Source organism: Nerophis ophidion, linkage group LG26 (assembly GCF_033978795.1).
Source record: "Nerophis ophidion isolate RoL-2023_Sa linkage group LG26, RoL_Noph_v1.0, whole genome shotgun sequence".
Taxonomy (NCBI): Eukaryota; Metazoa; Chordata; class Actinopteri; order Syngnathiformes; family Syngnathidae; genus Nerophis; species Nerophis ophidion.
Genome location: NC_084636.1, coordinates 31,224,877 through 31,240,106, shown reverse-complemented (window position 1 = coordinate 31,240,106; position 15,230 = coordinate 31,224,877). Strand labels below are relative to the sequence as shown.

At 41.8% G+C, this 15,230-nt stretch overlaps 1 protein-coding gene across 1 annotated transcript in view; it reads right to left on the bottom strand.

The window, feature by feature from the left end:
• Positions 1 to 15,230, bottom strand: part of LOC133543305 (gamma-aminobutyric acid receptor subunit gamma-3-like) — a 78,720-nt gene that overhangs the window by 13,788 nt on the left and 49,702 nt on the right. Inside the window, exon 4 of the mRNA XM_061887791.1 lies at positions 14,569 to 14,636. Within this exon, the coding sequence (XP_061743775.1) occupies positions 14,569 to 14,636 (68 nt within the window). The remainder of the gene's footprint in view (positions 1 to 14,568; positions 14,637 to 15,230) is intronic.

Here is a 15,230-nt window from a genome sequence, read left to right as displayed (position 1 = left end):
CCCGCCTGCAGTCCAGACCTGTCTCCCATCGAAAATGTGTGGCGCATTATGAAGCGTAAAATACGGCAGCGGAGACCCCGGACTGTTGAACGACTGAAGCTCTACATAAAACAAGAATGGGAAAGAATTCCACTTTCAAAGCTTCAACAATTAGGTTCCTAAGTTCCCAAACGTTTATTGAGTGTTGTTAAAGGAAAAAGTGATGTAACACAGTGGTGAACATGCCCTTTCCCAACTACTTTGGCACGTGTTGCAGCCATGAAATTTTAAGTTAATTATTATTTGCAAAAAAAAATTAAGTTTATGAGTTTGAACATCAAATATCTTATCTTTGTAGTGCATTCAACTGAATATGGGTTGAAACGATTTGCAAATCATTTTATTCGGTTCATATTTACATGTAACACAATTTCCCAACTCATATGGAAACGGGGTTTGTACAATCATCAACATCGTCCTGACAACAAAGGTGGAAAAAGGATCAACTTAAATAGTTTTGATATTTTTCAAATCGGTCGAGAAATGTTAAAGTAGCAACATGTTGAATTGAGAAATGGTTTTATGGAATTCCTGGAATTTGGGGAAAACCAGGAATTTTTCCAGTTCATATAACAACTTTGTTTTTTGTCCTGATTAAGACGAATGTTTTGACGGTGGAATGGTTTAAGTGGGTTGAAAACTGTGGAAGGAGTACTTGACAGAAAAAAGGGTGGAATTCTTTGAACTGTTTGGTGACAAAAGGCAGCAGCGGCTTACGACCCCCATCCCTTAGAACCAGCTGTTGCCATGTCATCAGGGAAAATCTGTCACCACCTGCTGCCATCTTGTGGTTTGTATTTAGTTTTCCTTTGTTGGTGCAGTTGACCTTTTGACCTCACTTCAGTTCTCGTTCCTCTAGAGTTCCTGTTTTCCTCTTGTGGGCGGAGTTGCGAGACGTGCACAGCTGCTTCCCATTTCCCCCAGAGGATATTTAATCTGCACCTTGGCAGCTGAATGGCACTTGGCGATTCTACTCCTTGGCTCCATGACTGACAACTTCCGTGTCATATCCTACTTGTTATCCTGATTGCTCCTGGTGCCAAGATCCAAATAAATAAATAAATCCAAATAAAAGAGGAGCTGTACAATCTTTCTTCAGAGCTTTGTGGGACACTGTACAGGTTTACGCGTTTTTTCCTCCATCCATCCAACCATTTTCCCACCGCTTATTCCCCTTGAGATCGTGGGGGGCGCTGGTGCTTATCTCAGCTACAATCGGGCGGAAGGCGGAGTACACCCTGGACAAGTCGCCACCTCATCACAGGGCCAACACAGATAGACAGACAACATTCACACTCACATTCACACACTAGGGCCAATTTAGTGTTGCCAATCAACCTATCCCCAGGTGCATGTCTTTGGAAGTGGGAGGAAGCCGGAGTACTCGGAGGGAACCCACGCATTCACGGGGAGAACATGCAAATCCACACAGAAAGATCCCGAGCCCGGGATTGAACCCAGGACTACTCAGGACCTTCGTATTGCGAGGCAGACGCACTAAGCCCTCTTCCACCGTGAAGCCCGCGTTTCTACTAATTGAACCAAATTTATTCTGTCACTGTTTAATTCCTTGCTTCTTTGTCTGTTTAATAGTGTTTGAACCTGACATCTTCTGATACAGAACACTGATATCGTGATACACTTTTCGCCCGACTTAACCGTTTTTCAGCAAATGTGACCTTTGCCCAGACCTTAGTGACAATTACAAAGAATCAATAATCTATAACAGGACTTTGTGTGCGTCCATGGCAAATAAAAGCGGGACAATATTCTGGATTTGAATGGCAGCAACGTCAAACCCAGACCTCCTTCTCCCCAGCTATTTCGAGCAGCTCTGAATCAGGGCATGTACAAAGTGTCACAGCACAAATTGACAATATAACGCAACAAAAAAAGGATCCATCGATCCATCCATCCATCTTTTTCCGCTTATCCCAGGTCGGGTCGGGAAACGCCATGGGTGGATCATGGGAAGCCCAGACTTCCATCTCCCCAGCCACTTCGTCTTCCCGGGGGATCCTGAGGCGTTCCCAGGCCAGACGGGAGACATAGTCTTCCTAGGGTGTCCTGGGTCTTCCCCGTGCCCTCCTACCGGTGGGACGTGCCCTAAACACCTCCCTAAGGAGGCGTTCGGGTGGCATCCTGACCAGATGCCCGAATCACCTCATCTGGCTCCTCTCGATGTGGAGGAGCAGCGCAGGGTTTCCCACACATTCATTTATTTGTGGCGGCCCGCCATGAAAGAATTACGGCCGCCACAAATAGATTTTTCGGCTTTTGACTCGCTCGACCGCTCATAAAAGCAATGGAACTCTCTGTGAATGGAGCTTGTAGTTACAACTCCAGTGCAGTAGGTGGAGGTAGCCTACTATGCATTGTAACTCCGCAAATTGCACTTAATTCACCTGGTGGGTCAGAAGAAGAAAACGACGACGACGACGACGAAGTATAGGAAAAACGGACCAACCGGATCAAAATACGAGGGTAAGACGTCTTGGCAAACAAGTTCAAAAGTGGTCCGAACCTGTGCAGTGTGCAGCACCGACTCGGATTTTCTTAATTTTTATTTTCGGGACCAGGGCAGACGCACGCAGTAACAGTCACCTGTTACCATGCCGACGAGCTAACGTGTCCAGGTTATAACCCTGTGGTCAGTAAACACGCGTGGAGACGGCGCTTCAGATCCTGCATTAATACTGAAAGCTAAATCGTGCATTGTCCACTGCAGCACGTGAATGCAATAAAAAGAATAAAATCCGGGCCTACCAGCTGTTAAAATGTTGTCCAGGTTAATGTTTTAGCCATTGAAGTCCCTTCATTTCAACAGGCATGTGATTTTTCCGTCTAAAGTCGGAATTCCGTCTTTTTTAATCTCGGGGTATTCAGTACACCTGAATAAACCGGTGAGGTTTATTCAGGTGTACTGGAGAGGAGGCTACGTCGGATAGTCGAACCTCGGATTCAGGAGGAACAGTGTGGTTTTCGTCCTGGTCGTGGAACTGTGGACCAGCTCTATACTCTCGGCAGGGTTCTTGAGGGTGCATGGGAGTTTGCCCAACCAGTCTACATGTGCTTTGTGGACTTGGAGAAGGCATTCGACCGTGTCCCTCGGGAAGTCCTGTGGGGAGTGCTCAGAGAGTATGGGGTATCGGACTGTCTTATTGTGGCGGTCCGTTCCCTGTATGATCAGTGTCAGAGCTTGGTCCGCATTGCCGGCAGTAAGTCGGACACATTTCCAGTGAGGGTTGGACTCCGCCAAGGCTGTCCTTGGTCACCGATTCTGTTCATAACTTTTATGGACAGAATTTCTAGGCGCAGTCAAGGCGTTGAGGGGTTCCGGTTTGGTGACCGCAGGATTAGGTCTCTGCTTTTTGCAGATGATGTGGTCCTGATGGCTTCATCTGACCGGGATCTTCAGCTCTCGCTGGATCGGTTCGCAGCCGAGTGTGAAGCGACCGGCATGAGAATCAGCACCTCCGAGTCCGAGTCCATGGTTCTCGCCCAGAAAAGGGTGGAATGCCATCTCCGGGTTGGAGAGGAGACCCTGCCCCAAGTGGAGGAGTTCAAATACCTAGGAGTCTTGTTCACGAGTGAGGGAAGAGTGGATCGTGAGATCGACAGGCAGATCGGTGCGGCGTCTTCAGTGATGCGGACGTTGTACCGATCCGTTGTGGTGAAGAAGGAGCTGAGCCGGAAGGCAAAGCTCTCAATTTACCGGTCGATCTACGTTCCCATCCTCACCTATGGTCATGAGCTTTGGGTCATGACCGAAAGGATAAGATCACGGGTACAAGCGGCCGAAATGAGTTTCCAGGTCTCTCCCTTAGAGATAGGGTGAGAAGCTCTGCCATCCGGGAGGAACTCAAAGTAAAGCCGCTGCTCCTCCACATCGAGAGGAGCCAGATGAGGTGGTTCGGGCACCTGGTCAGGATGCCACCCGAACGCCTCCCTAGGGAGGTGTTTAGGGCACGTCCAACCGGTAGGAGGCTACGGGGAAGACTATGTCTCCCGGCTGGCCTGGGAACGCCTCGGGATCCCCCGGGAAGAGCTAGATGAAGTGGCTGGAGATAGGGAAGTCTGGGCTTCCCTGCTTACGCTGTTGCCCCCGCGACCCGACCTTGGATAAGCGGAAGATGATGGATGGATGGATGGATTAATGTCGGTTCTCAAGAGAAAGGACGCTTTCACTTAAATAGAAATAACTTTTATTTGGGTGTTTGTATATGCAAGTCTTTGGGTTTTTTTTGTTAAAGTTTTTGTTCTTATTTTTTTACAACGAAAGATACATTTGCTGGGAGCGTCCTGTCCGGTTTTGGTGACGTCATATTAATCAACTTCCGGTTGTCGTTGCTTCAGTATCGATCGATCGATCTGTCTTGAGCTCACAGGCCTACTGCGTCATGTGGCTTTAATGTGCGCAGTTTAATGTCTTAATTGCTGACACAGTTATGTGGTTATACTCGCTCATATTGGGGTATGTCGTTATTTATCGGAGAAAAACATTAATGTATTGTTTTAGTGTTAGCATTTAAGATAGCTAGTGCTGGCGAGCTTCTCCGGTCCGTCAGTTTAGACCTAGACAACTTTTACTGATATATAATGGGAATTGTTCTGTGTTATCAATCACGGTTTTACAATAATTTTACGGTCTATTATTATCATTTTTATTGATTCATCTTTAGTGAAGATTCTTGCTTTTGAAACCGTTTACTTTGAAAGTTTCACTTCCGTTTCCGTTTTTATGCGAGTTGATGTTAACTTCAATCAATCAATCAATCAATGTTTATTTATATAGCCCCAAATCACAAATGTCTCAAAGGACTGCACAAATCATTACGACTACAACATCCTCGGAAGAACCCACAAAAGGGCAAGGAAAACTCACACCCAGTGGGCAGGGAGAATTCACATCCAGTGGGACGCCAGTGACAATGCTGACTATGAGAAACCTTGGAGAGGACCTCAGATGTGGGCAACCCCCCCCCCCTCTAGGGGACCGAAAGCAATGGATGTCGAGTGGGTCTAACATGATACTGTGAAAGTTCAATCCATACCACTATGGATTGAGAGTTCAGTTCAAGCGGATCCAAGACAGCAGCGAGAGTCCCGTCCACAGGAGACCATCTCAAGCGGAGGCGGATCAGCAGCGTAGAGATGTCCCCAACCGATACAGGCGAGCGGTCCATCCTGGGTCTCGACTCTGGACAGCCAGTATGTCATCGGACCGGACCCCCTCCACAAGGGAGGGGGGGACATAGGAGAAAGAAAAGAAACGGCAGATCAACTGGTCTAAAAAGGAGGTCTATTTAAAGGCTAGAGTATACAGATGAGTTTTAAGGTGAGACTTAAATGCTTCTACTGAGGTAGCATCTCGAACTGTTACCGGGAGGGCATTCCAGAGTACTGGAGCCCGAACGGAAAACGCTCTATAGCCCGCAGACTTTTTTTGGGCTCTTGGAATCACTAATAAGCCGGAGTCTTTTGAAGGCAGATTTCTTGCCGGGACATATGGTACTATACAATCGGCGAGATAGGCTTTCCTGCCACTTTAAAATATTTGAGGCAATATTGACTTCTACATTTCTGTCTTTTTAAAAGAAATGAACTGAAGTAATGTGGTAATACTGTAAATAAACTGTAGATAATAACACTGATCCATATGACACTAGTGGATGTGAAATGAACACAAGATGTAAATATTAGTGACTAAATACTGTTGGGACTGAACCATATACAGTGATTCATTAGGATAATTGGGGTATGTATGTTCTATTAATGATGTTTTCATGTCTTTAAATACTAAAATATTTTCTTCAAATGGTGTTGTCTTTGTTAATTTTAGCATGTTAAATTGGTCCCCCAGATCCCCGGAAATGTTTTCAGTCTTTTTCATTGTGGTCAAATCACATGTCTGTTTCAAGATTTCAACTGTGATCGGGCTTTAAACAGGTGGCTGACCTGTTCAGATGGGTGTAACTGCTACTGGTTAAATAATGTGAAATAGCATTTCATTTTACATGTATGCAATGCCATTTAAATGTAATTATAGATAATAATAATAATCTAATGTGTAGTATTGTAAATAGTCAACGGGAAGGATTTTAGTAAGACATAAGCCATGAGCACTAAACAGCCAGAAAAAAACCTAGGTAGGACAAGTAAAACTACGTAGCGTAGCTGCCAACACAACCCCCCCCAACCGACCACACCACCACAAATAGATAACTGACCTGTGGGAAACACTGCAGCGACTTTACTTTGAGTTCCTCCCGGATGGCAGAACTTGTCATAACCCAAAGCTCATGACCATAGGTGAGGATGGGAACGAAGATCGACCGGTAAATTGAGAGCTTTGCCTTCCGGCTCAGCTCCTTGTTCACCACAACGGATCGATACAACGTCCGCATTACTGAAGACGCCGCAGTAATGATTAAACTTAAGAGATTGTTTGTTGTCAATAATCCATCAATCCATCTTCTTCCGCTTATCCGAGGTCGGGTCACGGGGGCAACAACCTAAGCAGGGAAACCCAGACTTCCCTCTCCCCAGCCACTTCGTCTAGCTCTTCCCGGGGGATCCCGAGGCGTTCCCAGGCCAGCCGGGAGACATAGTCTTCCCAACGTGTCCTGGGTCTTCCCCGTGGCCTCCTACCGGTTGGACGTGCCCTAAACACCTCCCTAGGGAGGCGTTCGGGTGGTATCCTGACCAGATGCCCGAACCACCTCATCTGGCTCCTCTCGATGTGGAGGAGCAGCGGCTTTACTTTGAGTTCCTCCCGGATGGCAGAGCTTCTCACCCTATCTCTAAGGGAGAGACCTGGAAACTCGTTTCGGCCGCTTGTACCCGTGATCTTATCCTTTCGGTCATGACCCAAAGCTCATGACCATAGGTGAGGATGGGAACGTAGATCGACCGGTAAATTGAGAGCTTTGCCTTCCGGCTCAGCTCCTTCTTCACCACAACGGATCGGTACAACGTCCGCATTACTGAAGACGCCGCACCGATCCGCCTGTCGATCTCACGATCCACTCTTCCCCCACTCGTGAACAAGACTCCTAGGTACTTGAACTCCTCCACTTGGGGCAGGGTCTCTTCCCCAACCCGGAGATGGCATTTCACCCTTTTCCGGGCGAGAACCATGGACTTGGACTTGGAGGTGCTGATTCTCATTCCGGTCGCTTCACACTCAGCTGCGAACCGATCCAGTAAGAGCTGAAGATCCCGGTCAGATGAAGCCATCAGGACCACATCATCAGCAAAAAGCAGAGACCTAATCCTGCGGTCACCAAACCGGATCCCCTCAACGCCTTGACTGTGCCTAGAAATTCTGTCCATAAAAGTTATGAACAGAATCGGTGACAAAGGACAGCCTTGGCGGAGTCCAACCCTCACTGGATTTTTCATGAAGTAGATTATCTAGAACACACTAACATATTATTCATCAATTCCGGTTTATTGAAACTACAGGAGCTGGTAAAGATACAGGCATTATGTGTTTTGTTCAAGGCTGCTCACACGGTCACTGAGGTGGCCACTTTGTTTGACAGATCAACTTAATGTGCCTTTTATTTATCCATGAGAGCATTTTTGTTGTAAATTGTGAGGGGTGTGTGTTAAAATCATGGTTGTTTTTACAAATGATGACAGATGTGAACAAGAGCATGTATAGTCTTTGTGTGATGATGTAAATGAGGTGTGGTTGTATTGTATACTAAGCATGTGTCCATAAAAGGGCATTTTAGGACTTTTTTAAAAATTTGATTACATGCTATGGTATGATTTTATCGTCATAATTTTATTGCATGATTTTTGTATCCCATTAATTTAGGTAGCTGCAAATGGAAATTAGCTATTTAGCTATAATCTGGTACAGAACATATATGTATTTGAGCTTAATGTTTCTGTGCATTGTCCCTTCAAATAAAGACTAAACGAAACTAAAAGGAAAGAATACCAGCAAATTTACAAAAAATATTTGTCAACATTTCTGAGAATGAAGGGTTTTGGATTAATTGTAAACAAGTTATCTCATTTTTATTCAAATATGATTGTTTGCTTATGCATTGTGTTAGACCAGGGGTGCCCATTACGTCGATCGCGATTGACTGGTCGATCTCGGAGGGTGTGTCAGTCGATCTCAAGCCAGGCATTAAAAAATAGACATAAAAATGAGCAATCATCAATCATACCAAGACTTCACTTTCGTCAGTTGTTTGACATTCTCGGCACCCGAGGATCTTGTGAGATGACGCTGGCTGCTGCGAGCTCATATTTAAGACAAAAATCACTAACAGGGCGGACGCAGAGAAACACATTTTATTTCTAGAGACTCCGTACCTACTGTCAAAACTCTAAAGACCGACTGCACAGTTCCTGTCTTCACCATAAAAGACCTGTTTCATCCTGCCTGTGCTAACAAAATAAGAGTCTCAGAAAGCTAACGTGCACAAGCTAGCAAGCTATGGAGTTTGATGCCAATGTATTTCTCCCCCGCCCTCAGCGACCGCTTTCTCACTTGCTTGCCCACCCGCACACTCACTGACGTCACTCACCTGCTGCCAGACATTAAAGGGCCACACACATATGCTACTCTCATAACAAAGTGTTTAAAAACGAGTATGCAAGTTGGACAAATGAGATGCCAAATCCAACCACTTTCATGTGGTATTGGACAGAAAGGAGGACCTTTTTTTCTCCTCCATTTGAAAATGCGGACGTTATCAGCACCACTGTCTAATTCCAATCAATGCAAGTCATCAGAATCAGGTAATACACCAACTTATATTCTTGTCTTCATGAAAGAAAGGAATCTATGTGTGTTAAACATGCTTGTATTATCATTAAACACCATTAACTTGTTAACAAAAATGTCTCTTTCATAAATAAATAAATATAAATTACAAATAGGAATGAGGTAGATCTCCTCGACTTGGTCAATTGAAAAGTAGCTCGCCTGCAGAAAAAGTGTGAGCGCCCCTGTGTTAGACAAACTGAAGAGAAACGAAACTTGGTGTTAGATTAAATTTAGGTTACCTGCCAACTTCAAAGAGGAATTTGCAGATGAGACAGAGCAACACAGGAAGTTACTGTATCTTTTGTATTTGCATGTCTTATGTTCTCAACAAAGGTGTTATGTTTCCAACACAGCTGGAAATCCCACCCCTCCCTTAGTACAGCTGTGTGTGTGTGTGTGTGTGTGTGTGTGTGAGATGCAGGGCCTCCAGAATGAATTAAAAGGCGAGGGTAGTGGGAGAGGGCTTCACGGTGGAAGAGGGGTTAGTGCGTCTGCCTCACAATACGAAGTTCCTGCAGTCCTGGGTTCAAATCCAGGCTCGGGATCTTTCTGTGTGGAGTTTGCATGTTCTCTCCGTGAATGCGTGGGTTCCCTCCACTTCCAAAGACATGCACCTGGGGATAGGTTGATTGGCAACACTAAATTGGCCCTAGTGTGTGAATGTGAGTGTGAATGTTGTCTGTCTATCTGTGTTGGCCCTGCGATGAGGTGGCGACTTGTCCAGGGTGTACCCCGCCTTCCGCCCGATTGTAGCTGAGATAGGCGCCAGTGCCCGCCGCGACCCAAGAAGGGAATAAGCGGTAGAAAATGGATGGATGGGTAGTGGGAGAAAAGTTTCAGAGTGAGTTGGAGCCTGTAACTGACAAACTTTCTCCAGGTCACTCTCCTCGTACGAGAAAAAGCAATCACTGGCTTGTCATCTATTTTCTGTTTCTGTGTCTTAATAATATCTCATAGTTTTTGACCCTGACAAAGAGTATCAAAGAAAAGGTCATTTCAAATGTATATCAGTGGAATTCTCTTTACAATGAGATAAGAGACTGTAAAAATATATTCCAATTGAAAAAGAATTATAAAGACAGAACAACAAGATCAAATGGACAGCCTTCAGTCTTTACATTTTGTTTTATATTTATTATTTTACTTATTTTTTTATCTGGTTTTGTAATTGTTTGGTATCATCCCGTTATATTACTTTTTTTTGGTTCGGTTTGTACTTCATCAAGTTTTACACTTGCTGTGTTTTTTGTGTGTGTTTTCATTATATTTTAATGTATTTCTTTGTTTTGTAGGCTATCCATTAAGTAAGACTACGTATTATGTTGAAGGGGGGCAGGAAAATAAAAGATTTTCTTCATCCCGTTCCTTCTCAGGCAGGTAAAAGTGTGTTTAGTTGCTGAGGTTTAATTGTCTATTGAGCAAAGATGCACATCAATGACGGAGATGAATGCAAAATGAAATGAAAATTCCTCATTTCAACGGCGCCAGAAAAGTTATAATCAGAGCAGGTGGAATTGAATCCTTCAGAACACGGCGTCGACTTGGAAAAAAGCGCTCTGGCGTCACGTAGGTTCCAGCGTGGCAGCTTAACGTGCCGAGTAGTTCTTTTATTTCAAAACGAAACTGATGGTTCCACACAAAGAAATAATTGCAGAGGCGTCATTGGAAACAATGGTGGCGTTCTTTGTAAGGATTGTACTTCAAAGAAAGCAAAAGGCTTCATGTAAACGTTGTTCGACGTCCAATTATGGTCTCAAGTACACGCTCACACTAATTACTACTTTTATTACGAACAATCTTCTAATTTAACAGTGGACTGATCCAAACTAGGGTTGCGCGATAAAGACGACACTGGACATTTTAATGCATGTCAAATTTGGCAGCCATTGAACGTGTCCTCGCTAACGGCTAACGCCCCTCCACAGTGAGAGCCACTTCCAAGTCACTAATTCTTAAAAACACATTTTTACTGCCAGCATGAAACTTTGAACTCTTTTTAACTTTTTATGCTATCATAAATTAAGCATGATGAGTTGAACATATTTATGTGGCGACACTTTTAACTTTTTTTTTCAAACGCTTATTGCAAACACTTACTTACAGTAAGTCATTAATTTGATTTTGTAAGTCTTTATTTTGACTTAGTAAGCCATTATTTTAACTTAGTATATTACTAAGTCATAATAATGACGTACTTAGTATCTCAGGTAACTAGGACTGTTTTGTTTTTACTTTACGGAAAAAATATCAAGATATACCATATTTCCTTGAATTAATTTAAAACATCTTCTCACTCCTGCGCTTACCAAAGGCATGCGGTAAAAGTAAGCATGCGCTAATTATTTCAAAAACCTATTCTCACGCCGGCACTTACCAAAGGCACGCAGTAAAAATTTGATTGTGATGTATGCTTAGACCTTAAATCCTACTGAATATCTCTCAATCTTCTTCCCTTTATGCGATTTCAAATTACCGGTATTGAAATCAGCCTCCTCCATTTTGAAAATGATGACGTCATGAGTTTGACCAGGCCGTAATACTAAGCATGCGCTAATTATTTTGCGAAGCGAGTTTGACCCGGCAGTAATTCAAGGCAGGCACATACTATATATGTCCTGCGGCAATTCAAGGAAATGCGGTATATCATATATCGCAATTGAACAAATGGAGCGGAAAACACAACCAACCGTTGGAGGCTTCTTCATGCGAAGAAGCCGGCCTACTTCACCACAGTCAGTAGTCTATTGCCCCCGCGGCTGTGGTGGCAGCGACGAGGTGGAGACGTGATGGCGACAGGCCGAGTTACACCGATCCTTATACCCAAAAATTTAACGGGTGCGGCTAATATACTAGTGTGCTCTACAATCCGGAAGAAAATGTACATCAATTCTAATTGAGATAAAAAAAGGAATTGATTTAGGAAAGGTTTGCGTGAACTAAAACATGTGCAAACTTGTGCACTGACAATTGCACCTCAGCACAACACACGCTAATCATTTAGCACTCGCAATGTGATCACGTAGAAGCGAGACTGCGCTGCAAAGGTGAAGCAGAAAAAAACATTCTGTGCGTGTGCAAGGCAACATATTAGGACGGTCAGAAATAAATAAAAAGAATACTTAGTCGAATCAGCAAGATTACTTTATAATTATAATTTTAATACCATTTGTTTTCATATGCTAGATACATTATGTTTTTTCCATACCGATATGGAAAGTTCTTGCAATATGAATTTCCTTGAAAATACTTAGTCGAATCAGCAAGATTACTTTATAATGATAATTTTAATACCATTTGTTTTCATATGCTAGATACACTATGTTTTTTCCATACCGATATGGAAAGTTCTTGCAATATGAATTTCCTTGAAAATACTTAGTCGAATCAGCAAGATTACTTTATAATTATAATTTTAATACCATTTGTTTTCATATGCTAGATACACTATGTTTTTTCCATACCGATATGGAAAGTTCTTGCAATATGAATTTCCTTGAAAATACTTAGTCGAATCAGCAAGATTACTTTATAATTATAATTTTAATACCATTTGTTTTCATATGCTAGATACACTATGTTTTTTCCATACCGATATGGAAAGTTCTTGCAATATGAATTTCCTTGAAAATACTTAGTCGAATCAGCAAGATTACTTTATAATTATAATTTTAATACCATTTGTTTTCATATGCTAGATACACTATGTTTTTTCCATACCGATATGGAAAGTTCTTGCAATATGAATTTCCTTGAAAATACTTAGTCGAATCAGCAAGATTACTTTATAATTATAATTTTAATACCATTTGTTTTCATATGCTAGATACACTATGTTTTTTCCAAACCGATATGGAAAGTTCTTGCAATATGAATTTCCTTGAAAATACTTAGTCGAATCAGCAAGATTACTTTATAATTATAATTTTAATACCATTTGTTTTCATATGCTAGATACACTATGTTTTTTCCATACCGATATGGAAAGTTCTTGCAATATGAATTTCCTTGAAAATACTTAGTCGAATCAGCAAGATTACTTTATAATTATAATTTTAATACCATTTGTTTTCATATGCTAGATACACTATGTTTTTTCCATACCGATATGGAAAGTTCTTGCAATATGAATTTCCTTGAAAATACTTAGTCGAATCAGCAAGATTACTTTATAATTATAATTTTAATACCATTTGTTTTCATATGCTAGATACACTATGTTTTTTCCATACCGATATGGAAAGTTCTTGCAATATGAATTTCCTTGAAAATACTTAGTCGAATCAGCAAGATTACTTTATAATTATAATTTTAATACCATTTGTTTTCATATGCTAGATACACTATGTTTTTTCCAAACCGATATGGAAAGTTCTTGCAATATGAATTTCCTTGAAAATACTTAGTCGAATCAGCAAGATTACTTTCTAATTATAATTTTAATACCATTTGTTTTCATATGCTAGATACACTATGTTTTTTCCATACCGATATGGAAAGTTCTTGCAATATGAATTTCCTTGAAAATACTTAGTCGAATTTAATTTTTATTTGTTTCTTCTTTGTCATGAAAAAGGGCCGTTTTTGTCATGAAAAGGGAGTTTTTTGTGGTTGGTGCACTAATTGTAAGTGTATATTGTGTTTTTTATGTTGATTTAATAAAAAATAAAATAAAATAAATAAAAATATTTTCAATTTTTTATTTTATTTTTTTTATAAAAAATTCTTCTGCGGCCCGGTACCAATCGGGCCACGGCCCGGTGGTTGGGGACCACTGGTCTGGATCACAAGATCGCCGAGACGAAGTGGTTCATATTATATTTGGGTCGCAAAAGTTGGGCAAATGTAGGGATGGGTACTTTTTTGGTGAGTCGGTCCTAGCAAGCACCGATTCATATAGGATCCAACGGTGTCATGTTACCCGGTTACCTCTTTGCACTTTGGCGATCACTCCGGCAGCACTGAGAGCGAACTGAGCCAAACTAACTCTCGGTCATGTTGCCGTTTTAAATTGCAGACAAAGTGATTGACTAAAAACGTAAGTAAAGTAGGGCTCCGCTTTTCCAAAAATGTGCTGGCTTGATGCAAATATCCATTGGCTTTGCCAATAACATGTTACTGATTAGCATTAGCGATTATACATGGCGATTTCCTGGTGCGTAAAAAGTACAATACTTACAGTGTTAACACTTTTTAGGGCGCAACAACAACAAAAACAAAACACCATAAACTATACATTGCTGCCATTTCACATCTTGGAATTGTAATTGAAACATAATGTCATATTGTAATTGATAACATGATGATAATAAAACGAGCTGTAACAACTGGACAACAATTATCATAATCAGCTTATTTTGTAATGTTGCGATAAAAATAATATTTAAAATTTATTTATTAACACGCACAAAAGTACCGAAAATTGGTACAGGTGAGTACCGGCATCGATTACCAGGTACCGGTAATCGGCACCGTATCGGTTCCAATGTAAACAATAACCATACTTAGGCAGATTCAATAATAATTAATATCAATAAAGCAAAAAAAAAAAAGAAAAATTTTATCAATAGTGAAAAGATGATTTAAAAAAAAGTACCCTGTGTTGTTAACAAACATGATACATGCTACCTTATCTGAATGCTAGTTTATAGCAAATGTAATACTTAATCATCTTGTCCCATTTTCAGGACACGCGACTGGCCAATCAGAACCCGTTGTGAAATGGTCATGTGACTTACCATGTTTATGGAGGACACGGGCCCGATGCTGTTGACAAATATGTCCACGTCTATGATGGTTGGCTTCACTGTAGGGGAAGAGAGAATAGGAATTAGCCCTGATGACGAGGAGGAAAACGAGCTTGGGCGTGACAAAAAAAAAAAATAAAACCCGATGAAAGTTTTTTTTATGTTGTTTGGACGTTTTTTTTAATTCATTTCTACAATGTTCAATGTGTGTTTAATTTTTGTGCCGGTTGATTATTTTTTCCTGCACCATGACTAGGGGAGGTTGTTTGGATTGGGTCATGTAAGTGAATGCTATGCTGTGTACAATTAATGTCGGAGTTACTCTCATTGGCCACTATATGGCGACAAAATGGCCACTATTAGACCAAAATTTGGCATGGGACCAAAATTACTTATTCTTATTTATTTGGTTATTAAGAGTATGTGAAAGTTGGACCCCTACATTGTTTACTTCCGTGGCGACCTCCTTAACGTTTTTTAATCAATCAGCTAAAATGCAACAAACATGGATACCTGTGGGGAGAGTGTTTTGCATTTTTCTCATCATGCTATGTAATGGATATAAATGTGGCCTGCGGGCCTGCCGCGGAAAGGGGCGTGCAAGGACTGGCCTCGAAGACAGCAACAGGTGAGTAGATGGCCCAGGTGGGCCT